Raw genomic sequence first — 14,707 nt, 5'->3', positions numbered from 1 at the left:
GATCCTCCCATGAGTTCTTCCCCCCTATCCATGTAAATATTTTTCTTATCTGGTTATAAAGTTTATCAAAATATAAGTTCTGCACTGGTGCATCCTTTTCTTTTCCAGGGACAAGAAAATACCCTGCAGTGTGTTCCTCTGTGCGGCTCAGTGAGGGAATGGTGAGAACACTTCGGGCCAGACTGGGAGGTGTAACTGCTGACACTATAAGCAGAGGACAGAAGCCCACCTCCTGGGAGGCTCACAGGACATTAGTATACATTTCTGGGTGTGTGTGCAGTCCTCTGCCCCCAGGACTATGGTCAGCTGGGTGTGGAGCTAAAACACGTCTGGTCAGCTGCAGCCTGGGCCTGTTACCACGCACAGAGAGCCGAGTGCCGGTTCCGGCAACAGGAAGTCACTGTTTCCCTGGGTGGTGGAAGGGGCGGCCTGCACTGCTCCGCCTCCTGGCTCCGCTTTCTGTAGCCGCCCCCTCCCCCGTGTCCTTCCCTGAGCGCTGGGGGCCAACCTCGGCCCCCTGCTCCTGAGAAGTAAGGACCAAGATCTCCACTTACCCCGCAGCGGCCGCAGCACCGGCAGTCCTCACACAGGACCCCCAGGAGCCCTTTGACCACCTGGACGATGCAGACAAGCATCTGGACCACTGCTATGACCAGCAGGATGCAGAAGAGGATCAGGTTCCAGGGAACCACGTCCTCGGGCTCCAGGCATTTCTTCCATAAGGATTTGTTTTCGAGGTAATCCCTGTCAGGAACACAGGGCGGGGATGGTGGTGGATGGAGACATCTACAAAAAGTAGGCAATACCCTAGACCAGAAAGGGGCCATAATAGTTTCTCTTTGGCAATACTTTCTATCCAAAACACAATTGTCCATAGGAAATACAAACCATAATAACAATACTATTACAAACAATACTTCACATTCTTATTGACTATCTACTATGTGTTAGATTCTATTCCACATACATGACACAAACGCACTCATTTATTTCTCAAAGGAAATTGATGGGGTTTTTTCCTTCCTTTTCGCAATTAAGAAATTGAGGCCCAGAGAGGTGAAGCGACTTGCTCCAAGGTCACACAGCTGCTCAGTGACAGAGTGATTTTTGTGAGCTGACCGAGAGAACGGGTGAACTCAATCCCTAGGAGGGAGCCAGGAGGAGGAAGGCTCTCCACGAGAGGAGTCTCATGACGGCTCCTGGGCTTTGCCCCGCCTGTTGTCATTCGGGACCACTTGGACTTTGGACAAATTACCTGTCCAGACTAGTGGCTATCAGAAGCCATGTAAAGTGTAATCGTGTCATGTACTTAAAAGAAAGACTTTAATTTTTTAAAGGTCTAATTCTAGCCAACTTGTGAATCTGACTCAACCATATATTTGTTAACCTGTGGGAATGTCACACGAGAAAGATTGAATTCATGAAAAGCACTAAGTAATCTGCGGCCGTTATACATATTTTCCAGACACTCTGAAGTGGGAGAACTGCAGTCCACTCGTGGACTCTGCTCGTCAGGAGCCCCCTGTGACACCCAGGGCCCTGTGCCGTGAAGGGGCCGCGTGAAGGACGCTGTCTTCACCAAGAACGGCAGGAAGGCGGGCCCTGCTCTGGGGAACTGTCATTCCTCCTCACATTCTCAGGGCCACAGAGGGTCTCCCCCTTCCCTTAAGCCTCCTCTGTCCGCTCAGGCCTCAGTGGGAACCTGTCTGCATGTGGCCATTACATCAACACCCCCCCGCCCCCGAGTCTTCAGACTCCTGTTTCTGATTGATTCGATGAATCAGCACACACTAATTTTGATATATTCCATGTTAAAATCTGAAAAATCTTTGCAATGAAGGAAGACGCCTTGGCATTTCACACAGTCGAAGGCACAAAGGAATGAGCATTTTGCTCTTGTTTTAAACATAAAACATTGTTTATAGCATTGACTGACCTTTCCCCAAAGAGCACAGGTTCTCTAGTCGCTAGCTGTGTGACTATCAGTAAAATGGGAATAGCATTACCCATGAAAAGCATATTATTGTGAGGATTACATGAGTTAACACCAGTAAGGTGCATAGGACAGTGCCTAGCATATAGTAAGTGCTCAATTAACACTAGAATTGTTATTCTTTCACTTAATCTGAGCCGTCTGGTCTAAAGAAAGAGCCTGTAATTTGGGGTTCAGGGACTTGGGTTTGAACATAAGCCTTCCTCTTACTGACTGTATATTCTTCATACATGTACTTATACCCTGTTGGTCAAATAAGTTTGTAAATATGATATATATGTTTACTCTCTTATAGTTTGCATTGGGTGTGGGGGACAGACTGTAAGCAGGTAAAGTCATTATAGCCTAAGGCTTAGTTTTAAGACTGTCTTTCCCACCCTTTTAATACTAAGATCTTTTCAAAATTAAGCTTTTCCCCACACCCTTGATTGTTGCATGATGTGGGGTGGGGTGCACTCTCATGAGGAATCCCATTATGCCTCAGATAAGTGACTTTGTATCAGAGACTTCCATGTTTATATATTGGATTAAAGGTTTTGATTTCTACACTATAAAATGGGGCAGAGGAACCCATGCTGGAGGAGAGCAGAGAAAGGCCACGTGGAGGAGAGGAGAAGCAGCCAAGATGGTGGAATGCTGAAGGAGAAGCTAGTTTGTGCAGAGTTTGTGCAGAGAGAAGGAGATAGGAAACAGAGGAGAATAAGGCTGGTGAGGTAGAAACCTTTGATTCTAGGAAACTCGGATATCAGTGGCTTTGGGAGCCCTGAATGGAAAGGGAAGTGTTTTCCTACTGTGTGTATTTCTTGCCTACCGGGTGAAAGTTAGGATTAAAGCTAATGGCCCACCAGTTTTTGGATCCATTGTTTCATTACCGTCTGTCCAAATCCAATGCAAACCTGCATGGGCCAGGCGGCTGTGATGGTGGCTGTGGATACTGGCCTTACATACCCAATGGGCTGTGTCAGACTCTTCATCTATAAAATACACTACAAACTACCCTTTCTGTGGGAGTCCACCGAGATAATACACCTTATGCATTGTTGTGTAAGAGCTCGTTTCAGAAGTTGTTATTTTCAAACACTTGTCTCTCTGCTCTGTATTTCTCCATGGACTTCTGGTTTGACACTTTGTGCACTGGATGCTGGTCACCAGTCACAGAGAGACAGGATTGTCCAGGTACACTTGGTAAAGAAAAGACGCTGAGAAGAAGAGCTCGTCAGACCCAGGTTCTCTGCCTCTTCCCGGGCGTGTGCAGTGGTGGGACGACAGCACCTCCTGGTGGTGAGATCAAACGCTCTCAGGATCCCAGGCCTGCTGCCTCCTCCGCCCTCACAATCCACCATGGATGGCCATTCCAGGCCCTTCTCCTCGCCCCCACTCTCTCTGGTTCTGGGGCTCTCAGAGAGCCTGCCAGTGATGGCTGTGCCCAACTCTCCAACTTCAGGTGAGAGGCAGCCTCCGACTTCATGGTACTGGGAACTGACCGTGTTTCCACATTCTGGGCAGCAGGGGGCGCTCAGGCAGACTGTTCTTCATCCTGAGCAGGGTCTCAAAGCCTCCATTCTCCTAAAGGGCATTTCCACCCAAGCTGCAGCCATCCCCAAACTTGGAAGGGAGTGACGTGCATTTCATGCAACTCACTTCCTGCAGCTGGAGGGGAGTAGAGGAGCCTGCTCACTCCAAAAGGCCCCTCAGCCAGGCCACTTAGCCTGCACACTCCTCATGGCCACTCCTCCAGCCCCCTTCACATGGCCACTCCGCATCGCCACTCAGCCTGCCCACTCCGCATGTCCACTCTGCATGGCCCCTCAGCCTGCACACAAAGCCTGGCCCCTCAGCCTGCCCACTCCTCTTGGCCACTCAGCCTTTTCCCACAGAATGGCCACTCCACATGGCCACCTCAGCCTGCCCAATCAGCCTAGTCATTCAGCCTGCCAACTCCGCATGGCCACTCTGCCTGCCCACTCAGCTTCACCGCTCAGCCTGCCCACTCCACATGGCCACTCAGCCTGGCCCCTCAGCCTGTTCACTCAACCTGGCCACATCGCATAGCTACTCAGCCATGACCCTCTGCCTGGCCCTTCAAACTGCCTACTCCTCATGGCCACTCAGCTTGGCCCCTCATTCTGCTTACTCTGCATGACAACTTCACATGGGCAGTGAGACTGTCTACATCACATGACCAATCAGCCTGCAAACTCTGAATGGCTACTCAGCCTGGCCACTCTGCATACAACTCAACCTGACCCCTCAGCCTGCCCACTCTGCTTGGCCCCTCAGCCTGGTGACTCAGCCTTGCCATTCTGCATGGCTCCTCAGCCTGGCCCCCGAGCCTGGCCCCTCAGCCTGCCTTCTGCTCATGACCACTCAGTCTGATCTCTTAGCTGGCCTACTCTGCATGGCCAAACAGCCTGGCCCCTCATTCTGATCCCTCCGCCTGGTCACTCAGCCTTGTCACTCAGTCTGGCTCCTCAGGCTGGCCCTTCAGCCTGTCCACTCAGCCTGCCCACTCCTGATGGCCACTCAGCTGCCCACTTTGCATGGCCACTCAATCTGGCCCCTCAGCATGGCCACTGTGCATGGCCACTCAGCATGCCCAGTTTGCATGGCCACTCACCCTGTCCACTCCACCTGTCCACTCTGCATGGCCACTCTACATGTCCACTCTGCCTGGTCACTCAGCCTTCCCACTCTGCATAGCCACTCAGCCTGCCCACTCAGACTCCCCATTTTGCATGGCCACTCTGCCTGACCCCTCAGCACGGCCACTCCACAAGGCCACACAGGCTGTCCTCTCAGCATGGCCACTCAGCCTGGCCACTGAGGCTGGCCTCTCTACCTGCTCACTCTGCCTGGCCCCTCAGCTTGGTCAGTCAGCCTGGCCATTCCACGTGGTCACTCAGCCTGGTTCTTCTGCCTGTTCACTGAGCCTGGCCACTCCACATGGCCACTCAACTTGTCCACTCAGCCTGCCTACGTCACATGGCCACTCAGCCTGGCCCCTCAGCCTGGCCTCTCAGCATTGCCACTCCACATGGCCACTCAGCCTGGCCACTCAGCATGGCTACTCCACCTGCCCTCTCCACATGGCCACTCAGCCTGGCCACTCAGCCTGGCCACTCAGCATGGCTACTCCACCTGCCCTCTCCACATGGCCACTCAGCCTGGCCACTCAGCCTGGCCACCTCAGGTGCCGCTCCTCTGGGCAGTCCTGACGCCCCTCCTGTCCTCAGCTGGCGCTGGTCCCCTTCTAGCTTCCCAGCACTCTGCGTCATCATCTGGCCACGTGCCTGTCTTCTTTCCGTGACTGTGCACTCACAGGTGCAGCAACTTTGTCCCCTGTGTCTGTCCAGCACAGGGAATTTCACACACTACAACCCGCCATGTTCCAGTCACTGGTCCGGCAGCTGCTGGCCACCTTCCGCAGCTGGCCCGGCGGAGCTGCTGTCCTTGAAGAATGCCTGGCATGGAGTTGCCTTCAGAAAATAGTCCCCAGAGGAGTGAGCCTACACCCACACGCAGATTGAATGAGGCTAGAAAGGCAAGCACCTCGGTTTGGTCTTAGGTCGGTCCAACCTCAAAGCCAGGGCTCTGAAACATTACACGAATCCCTCTCCTTGAGTAACTATATCTCCTTGGCTTATCTGAAATATGATTTATTGATAAAATACATGAATGCATCTATATAATACTGTGCCAATCAAGATTTGCTTATACCGTGATAAGGAGATTATTCTCTTTCTATCTTCATTTGACTGTGTGAAATGATTCAAATTGAATCACAAAATCATCATAAAAGCATGGTATTCTAGAAAGTCCTAATGCATAATGACAAATTCCATGTATAGAAATGAGTCGTAAACACCGCTGTTGTGGTTTGCCAATCAAAGTTTACTTATACCCTGATAAAGGGATTATTCCCTTTGTGTCTTCATGTGAGTGCTTGAAAAGAGGGAATGAAATCACCAAATCATTCAGGGCATAGTTACCTGTAGCAAAACTTAAAAAATAGCCCTGGCTGGTTGGCTCAGTGGTAGAGCATCGGCCTGGCGTGCAGAAGTCCCGGGTTCGATTCCCGGCCAGGGCACACAGGAGAAGTGCCCATCTGCTTCTCCACCCCTCCCCCTCTCCTTCCTCTCTGTCTCTCTCTTCCCCTCCCGCAGCCAAGGCTCCATTGGAGCAAAGATGGCCCGGGCGCTGGGGATGGCTCCTTGGCCTCTGCCCCAGGTGCTAGAGCGGCTCTGGTCGCGACAGAGCGACACCGCGGAGGGGCAGAGCATCGCCCCTGGTGGGCGTGCCGGGTGGATTCCGGTCGGGTGCATGCGGGAGTCTGACTGCCTCCCCGTTTCCAGCTTCAGAAAAATACAAAAAACAAACAAACAAACAAAAAAAAACACTTAAAAAATAAAGGAGCTTCCTACTTTCTAAAGTGAGCCGATGAGGGCTGGGCATCGGCCCCATGGCCTCACACCCAGGGTTGAGTGTGCCGGGGGATGTGCCTGGCCCTTCATGTCTGACGTAGGCAACCGCTGTCCGACCTTGGAGTGGGACATGACATCTGTTCTGTTTCCTTTCTCCCCTTTTGCTCTGGACATAGACGTACTCTAATTGATTTTAAGTTCATCAAGGATAGTCTTGGCAAGAAGTAAATTAACTTTTGGGGTTCTTGTGGATACTAAATTTGTTAGAAAATATTCATAACATTTGTAGTTTTCATACATGACAGAGCACCCTGAAAACATGGTGTTATTTTAATGAGTTCCACTAACATTAAATGTCACAAAGGATCTACAAGGATTCTAATGTCACTTGCTGTCGACTGGCACCTCCGACATTGTTCGGTTATAGAGCATCCGGGGGACGAGGGAAAGCCCCGGAGCCCTGTGAGCGGGGGATCGTTCTTGTTCTTGGTGCTGAGCTTTGCCGTGGAAGCCACTGCTCTGTTCACTAATGTTATTCGTTGTCCCACGTGTCTGTGATGCGGTTCGCATGTCAGCACAGACACCGCCAATCCCCTTCCCTGAGGCCAGCTGAGGTGCCCCGCCCCGTCGTCATCGCTCCCGGTCTCCGTCTATAGAGCCGTGAGGGGTGAGCCCTGGTGCAGCTTCCGTCCAGCGCACAGCTCACAGCCCCAGCTCTGCCTCGGAGGGCGGCATGCCGGAGGCTTGTGGGTAAGATGTCCCGACACGGGGGCAGTCTCTCCCCTGGGCCATGAACCCGACTGTGCCCCTTGTGGTGACAGGTGGGAATTGCAGGGTGCACCTTACCCATTGTGGAAGGGGTAGCCCCACTCATGATTGTCCATGAGACATTTCGGACCATTCTTGAGTGCGATGATTGAGACGAGAAATGAGTACCCAGAACCAAATAATCCAATCACAGCAAATATGATGGAGGAGCACATCTGAAAGAGAAGAGAGAGACAGCCAGGTTCTTAAATGCATCCACCGGTGACGCGCCACTTGGTGGCTGAGGCACGGTACCTGCAGGAGCCAGTCTTGTTAGGACACGGGCCCCTGGGGTCTCCTCGAATGACTTCGGTGTCATGTAGCATGCCTGTTCTGCATATGAGTAGGGGTAGAAATCTAGAAATTCCCCTCACGGGTCGCAGTTAAAGAAGCTTGACTAGATCGAACAATACATGAGTGGGGGAGGGATATTTCAAAATCAGTATATTCGAAGTATTTCATATTTTATACAACATGTGACTTAAAACAGGCATATGTCACTGAAAGTTCATATATTAATGTTAGTTAAGAGCAAGAGCTTATTTTGAAACCTCTTTATGGGAAACCGGAAGTTGGTTTTATATGAGGTATCGCCTTATTTATAAGAGAGGATATGTGTTAATTCGCAGAGTTTTCCTAGCTCATGGAGCCTGTGACTTTGTGTGTGTGTGTGTGTGTGTGTGTGTGTGTGTGTGTGAGAGAGAGAGAGAGAGTTCCAGCAAGAACACACTTTGGGAAGTGCCGCTCTGATTCTGAGAGAGCTGTGACTAGCTTGTTCCAGGTCTCTGAGCCGCCTCCGTGCGCCATCCAGGGGCCGGTCAGTTAGACAAGGACGATGTTCCTCTCGTGAGGGCCAGGTCGTTCCAATACAGCAACTGAAAACTTACACTCGGGTCAGTGTCTTCCAGTGTCACTTCAGCCTTTCAGAGCGAGGCTCGGCGTGGTCTGAGAACGCCGGTGATATGTGGTCCCTCCAGACAGAGGGGGTTGTCTCGATGAAAAACAGATTCTACGAAGTAAGGGGTTCTCCCATCTTACAAGTGGTTACAAGTGTTCCAAAGCCAGGATTTCCCAGGAATAAGTGGTTAAATATTCTTCTAATTATGTTTTTGTAAAAAAAAAACACACACAAAAAAACAAAAAAACCTCAATCACCATCGAGTGCAATCACTTCACTTCCCAGCTAATAAAAATGGCTTCATTCCACGAGAGCCTTGGGCGTATACTCCCATTCAATCCTCTCAGCAAGTCTGTCAGGTGAGCTGGACGACTGGACGATGTACAGCACGTTCTCCAGACAGAAGACGGGAGACCACTAGAAACCAAGTGACTGGCTGAGTCACACAAATCATAAAGTGGGAGGACTTGGGACGAATCCTTGGCCGCGGCTTCCAGAGCCCATGCTCTTAATCTCTGACTGTCTGAACTCACACGTCCATGAGGAGGCTGAGCTGAGTTGGGGAGCGGGTCTCCTCCCTCCCTCAAAGACACACGCACCCCCCACGACACACTGCACAAACACCAGGCCCTCGGTTATTGGCAAGTTGCCGTGTGAATGGTATTGGTTCTCGCATAAAAATAAAACAGCTTGTAAGAAAAAAAATAGCTTTTTTTTTTGGTGGTATTTTGTGGCTATAGCGCTCATTCCAGAAGTGCTCACCGGGGCCCTCTCTAGGGGGCGCTGGGGAGGACTCTGCAATGTGAACGCTCCTTTAGTTTGAGTGCATGCGGGAGCTGTCTCTCTGCCTCCCCGCCTCTTATTAAATAATAATAATAATAATAATAAAAAAAAGAGTAAGGAATGTCAATGTGTGATTTCCACATGGGGTGGCTGCGAAGGTGCCCACCTTGGAACCCTCATGACAATTGCCATTTTATTCTTTTTTTTTTTTTTTTTTTTTTTGTATTTTTTCTAAAGTTGGAAATAGGGAGGCAGTCAGATAGATTTCCGCATGCATCCAACCAGGATCCACGTGGCATGCCCACCAGGGGGCGACGCTCTGCCCATCTGGGGTATTGCTCCGTTGCAACCAGAGCCACTGTAGCGCCTGAGGCAGAGGCCACAGAGCCATCCCCAGCGCCCGGGCCAACCCCGCTCCAATGGAGCCTTGGCTGCGGGAGGGGAAGAGAGAGACAGAGGAAGGAGAGGGGGAGGGGTGGAGAAGCAGATGGGCGCTTCTCTTGTGTGCCCTGGCCGGGAATCGAACCCGGGACTCCTGCACGCCAGGCCGACGCTCTACCACTGAGCCAACCAGCCAGGGCCGACAATTGCCATTTTAAAAACTGGATCACTGAACTCAACAGAAAATTAGGTATTGATTCTGCCGAACCCGTGTGAACCGACTGAGTCCCACCACTGCCTAAACCTGAGGGGAAGGCTGTCAGCCCGTGGGAAAGGACCCGTCTTCTAGCTCTAGAGCGCCTGTCAAATCCTGCTGCAGCTCTTTTCTTTCTGTCTGACAAATGTATGTAACACCTTTCTTTATGAAATGGCTGCTGCGTGGCCCCAGATCCCCAGAACAAGACGGGAACGAGGCTCCGGAGCAGGGACGTGACTCAGTGGCCCTCTGGGGTGGGCGGGGGTGGCACACAGAGGCTCCACCTCCCCCAGTGCCCATTGTGCCCGAGTGCAGGCTCAGGAGCACCACGGCAGGTTTTTAATTTCTGGAAAAGTAGTAGGGTTTCCAGACACTTCTAGTGAACTCTATCTTTAGAAGCTGGCAGCTGATTACAAACAAAACAAATCCAGAAAGGGCCTGCTGGCCACCTGGAGTGTGGTGGCCCCTGGTCCAGGGCAGCTGTGGCCGGTGCCTGAGCTGACAGACTGGCCTGGCTGGTCCTCTGATGGGCACTGGCCTGGGGACAGTCAGCCAGTGGTTTGGAGGTGACAGCCGCACCTCCCCCCAAGGGCAGGTCCCACGTGGGGGGTGAGGGTGGTTTAGGGAGCTCAGAGGGAGGACTGAACCGGCAGCAGACGTTTCGGGTCACATTGACTCACCTGCACTCGTGAAAACAGGATTTGGGGCCTTCCTCTTGCGCTTTGCTTAAATCTAATTAATAAACAAGTTTTGCACAATCCTTTGAATGTTATTGCACTTCTCATTGTGGTTGTATATAAACCACAGATCACCAAACGCTGTTTTAACAGGCCAATCATCAGCTCTACTCAACACCAGGAAATGAGCTGGTAGACTAAACAGTGAGCCCTTTTCCTCTTCGTCTAGTTTCCTTCACTGCTATTTTCTTTCAAATTCTCACCTTCGGTTTACCCCCTCAGTCTCCCAAGTGGAACAGGGTTACATTTCAGGTGGAAAATGACTTATATCTTTCTTCTTATCTTAATTTCGTAGAAGTATCACATTACATATAGCACATGCCTTATAATTACACCCGTAATGTGTGGTTATTTTACGTCTCTTTGTGAATGAGGATGTAAAGGTGACCCCACTGCTCGATGCTTCATTGAGACTCGTGATGACACGGAAGGGGAGGTGTTCATGACCTTTGACCTCACATGGGAATCTGTGTGGTGTGTGCAAGCGCGCCAGCTTCAGCCTTTATGTGTGCACAATAAATATTCTTTGATTGAGTCAATGAGTAGGTACGGTGAGCAAGAATGACGACAAGATTAGTTTCAGAACAGAGAGTTTTCCCTTTAAGAAGGGAAGGTGAGCCTGACCTGTGGTGGCGCAGTGGATAAAGCGTCAACCTGGAAATGCTGAGGTCGCCGGTTCGAAACCCTGGGCCTGCCTGGTCAAGGCACATATGGGACTTGATGCTTCCAGCTCCTCCCCCCTTCTCTCTCTCTCTGTCTCTCTCTCCCTCTCTGTCTCTCTCTCTCTCTTCTCTCTAAAAATAAATAAATAAAATTTAAAAAAATTAAAAAAAAAAGATGTACCTTTTTTAAAAAAAAAAAAAGAAGGGAAGGTGAGTGTGTCTAGTTCACCACTGGGGTAGGCTCTCGTAGGTGGACAAGTGAACCTTGGGAGACGAGCAGGAGCCGGCCTCCCCGCCACCCCGCGCCATCCCCTGCCTCCCCGCCCTTCGCCGCGTCACTGTACTTGAACTCTTAACGCTTTCCAGCCCCGTCTCCGCCTTCCTGGCCTGGGTTCTTCATGTGACCGCACGGAGGGGCCCCAGCTCAGACGCCCCTGCTTCCTCGTAAGAGCTAAAGTGCCAGCCACACCCAGAAACTACTTAACTTTATACACTAACGTCACCCCAATAAACTCAATAAAAACATAAATAAGGCCCTGGCCGGTTGGCTCAGTGGTAGAGCGTCGGCCTGGCGTGCAGGAGTCCCGGGTTCGATTCCCGGCCAGGGCACACAGAAGAGGCGCCCATCTGCTTCTCTACCCCTCCCCCTCTCCTTCCTCTCTGTCTCTCTCTTCCCCTCCCGCAGCCGAGGCTCCATTGGAGCAAAGATGGCCCGGGCGCTGGGGATGGCTCCTTGGCCTCTGCCCCAGGCACTAGAGTGGCTCTGGTCGCAACAGAGCAACGCCCCCTGGTGGGCGTGCCGGGTGGATCCCGGTCAGGCGCATGCGGGAGTCTGTCTGACTGCCTCCCCCTTTCCAGCTTCAGAAAAATACAAAACAAACAAACAAACATAAATAATAAATAATACACACAATGGTAGTTGTGCATGACAGGTAGGAGGGTGCTAGTATTTTACAATGTATCGTCATTGTTACTTTGCACCCATGGGAAAAACTCCATCTGTCTGGCAACAGCTGTCCCCAGAGTCCTCCTTGCTGATTACTCGACCCCCACCCATGAGACGCCCCCACAAGGGGATAGTGCGCCCTGGAATAATTCTGGTGTGCAGCCCCTGGTCACTCACCGCAAATGCCTTCCTGCAGCTCTCGTTGCCACAGCAACAACAGCAGTCGTTGTACCCCAGATCCGATAACATTTTAGCAGAGAAGAGCATCTGCCAGCAAAAGAAGCTGCTCAGAATGGGTCTGGGGGTGAAGGGAGGACCCACCCCTGCCAGTCTGTGTGAGGAGGCGCAGCCCTGACATGGGACTTGGTGGCCAAAGGGTATCGCAGGAACTAGCAGCACGGCAGTGGCAGCCTGGATGATTGTTACTAAGTATTTAGGTGTCATTGGCCTGACTGCAGTGTCAATGGAGCAGGATTTCAAGACACCCTGAACTTCTATTTGGATGGCGGTTCTTGATTGCCATGGGAGGTGCTCTCTAAGGCAGCAGCCCCCAGTCGCTGTTGGAAACAAGGGGTAAGAAGTCCCTCGTGCACGCGTGGAGAGGAATCCACTGACACCTACCTCCTGCTCTTGGTGCTTTTCACTCAATCTATTTGCTAGAAAGTCTGTTTCCGCCCCCCACACCCCTCACCCGTCCAGCTCCCCCCTCTCTTGTTGGATTAAAGCACTTCTGTGACCTGCAGTGTGGTTCCTGGAATTGAATGGCTCACGAGAACAACTGGCAGGCCCAAGTTTAAGTTACCCAGTACATTTAGGGGACACGTCCTCCTCCAGTCCCACCGGAGAAGGGAAAACAAAGGCACTGGCATTGTGCAATGCTCAGGCTTCGGTCAGCCCCCAAGTCTCCTGCTGGTCAGCAGGTGCCCAAGTCTAGAAGAATGGGGGGCACACCTCCCTCAGGGGGACCTCCAGGCTTTCCTACTCACCACGATCCCACTTCCTACTATTCCTCCGAAAAGCCAGACTTCATCAGAAATCTGGTGGTACTGTAATTGTTTTCCTCCCGGGAAAAACAACAGGACATTGGCCAGGCAGGCCACAATGGAGAGCAGATTGAGGATTACCCCCAGAAACCTGCCACAGACGGCCACACACATGCCGGGGACGGACGGCACAGGGCAGGGAGAGCGGCCCTTCGCTGCCTCCTTCACAGGCTCTCCTGAGTGACTGGCCGCAGGTTCCAGTAAACGTCCCCAGGCCCGTCCGTGTTTTGGAGCTGAGAAGAGATTCAGCCGGTGACCTGCGTCTGGGGAGTTGCTTCAGCTTCTCCAGTACCACAGAGGCTCGACGCTGATGGGTATCTGTAAGCTCTTTCCGACCTGGAGTCCGCTTCCATTTGGTACCAAGTTCGGAGCATTCATTTTGCCATAGAAACAAGGTGTGTTCCACAGACGTAGGTTCTATCAAGTTCTATGAGTGCTGCCCCTACAGGAGCAGGTGCGGAACTGCGCTTAGGTAATAGTGGCTTGAACAAAAAGACAAGGTTTCCTTACTACCAGGCATCTCAGAACCTTCACCCGCTCATGTGCATTGTGACTCACGTGCCTTGTGAGAGAGGCAGCTCATTGTGCGAGAGGGGTGTGTGCAGAGGGAGGGGGTGGTCCGCAGAACCCACTTTATAAAATGCTTTGGAATCGATCCCTAGAGCCACGAGTGAAGACAACCTCTTAATAACACGGTAAAAGAAACCCCTCACTCCTGTCTTTGAACATAGGAAGGGAGACTGGGGGTATCTAGAAGCCTGAGGTTACATCCTGAGTTCAGTGCTGGGATAAGGTGTTGGTAGGGCAGGGCCTCTACTCCTCCACAAAACAGCTCTTCTCGCTGCTGTCCCCAGGAGGCACAGAGCGGAGGTCAGACTGCAGGGCCCGCACACGGGCCTGTCCTGCCTCCCTGGACTCCCGCGTGCTGGACTGTGTCCACCCGGGGCAGTCGGAGATTCACCAGCAGCTCCGCCTCTAATGTGAGCGAGCATCACCAACTCAGTGTTGGCGGTGGTCACTGACATTTTGCCCAGAGACAAACTATGTTAGACCTGCAGCAATATAATCTGTTTAAATGTAGGCCAACTTCACTACCTGATATCAAACTATACTACAAGGCCTTAGTAATCAAAACAGCATGGCATAAAAACATACATAGATCAATGGAACAGAATAGCCCAGAAACAAACCCACGCCCTTATAGTCAGTTAATATTTGGCATAGGAGGCAAAAATGTACAATGGTGCAAAGATAGTCTATTCAATAAATGGTGTGGGGAGAATTTGACAAGAAAGTGAAACCGGGCTACCTTCTTACATCACACACTAGAATGAACTCAGAATGGACTAAAGACTTACATGTTAGACTCGAAACCACAAAAATCCTAGAAGAAAACATAGGCAGTAAAATCTCTAACATTTGTCCTAACGATATTTTTTTCTGATACATCAGTTTGGGCAAGGGAAACAAAAGGGGAATTAACAAAAGGAACTACACAAACTGAAGAGTTCTGCCCAGCAGAGGAAACCATCAACAAAATGAAAGACCGCCCTCTGAATGGGAGAATGTATTTTTTGATACATCTGATAATGAGTTAATGCCCAAAATTTATAAGAAACATATGAAACAACATAAAAAAATCCAAAAATCTAATTAAGAAATAGGTAAAGAACTCAAATAGACACTTCTCCAAAGAAGACATAGAGATGGCCAAGGACATTTGAAAAGATACTCAATGTCACTAATCATCAGAGAAATGCAAATTAAAACCACAGTGAGA

At 51.0% G+C, this 14,707-nt stretch overlaps 1 protein-coding gene across 1 annotated transcript; it reads right to left on the bottom strand.

The window, feature by feature from the left end:
• Positions 1-353: 353 nt before the first annotated feature.
• LOC136311634 (transmembrane 4 L6 family member 4-like) lies at positions 354-13,041 on the bottom strand. Its single transcript, XM_066240792.1, has 4 exons — positions 12,871-13,041; positions 12,062-12,151; positions 7,261-7,397; positions 354-744 (listed from the first exon to the last, which is right to left on the bottom strand). The coding sequence occupies exons 1-4, from the start codon at positions 13,039-13,041 to the stop codon at positions 354-356; spliced, it is 789 nt and encodes a 262-aa protein (XP_066096889.1).
• Positions 13,042-14,707: the final 1,666 nt, after the last annotated feature.

This window comes from Saccopteryx bilineata, chromosome 8, assembly GCF_036850765.1.
Source record: "Saccopteryx bilineata isolate mSacBil1 chromosome 8, mSacBil1_pri_phased_curated, whole genome shotgun sequence".
Lineage (NCBI taxonomy): Eukaryota > Metazoa > Chordata > Mammalia > Chiroptera > Emballonuridae > Saccopteryx > Saccopteryx bilineata.
This window is presented reverse-complemented; position numbering and strand designations above follow the sequence as displayed.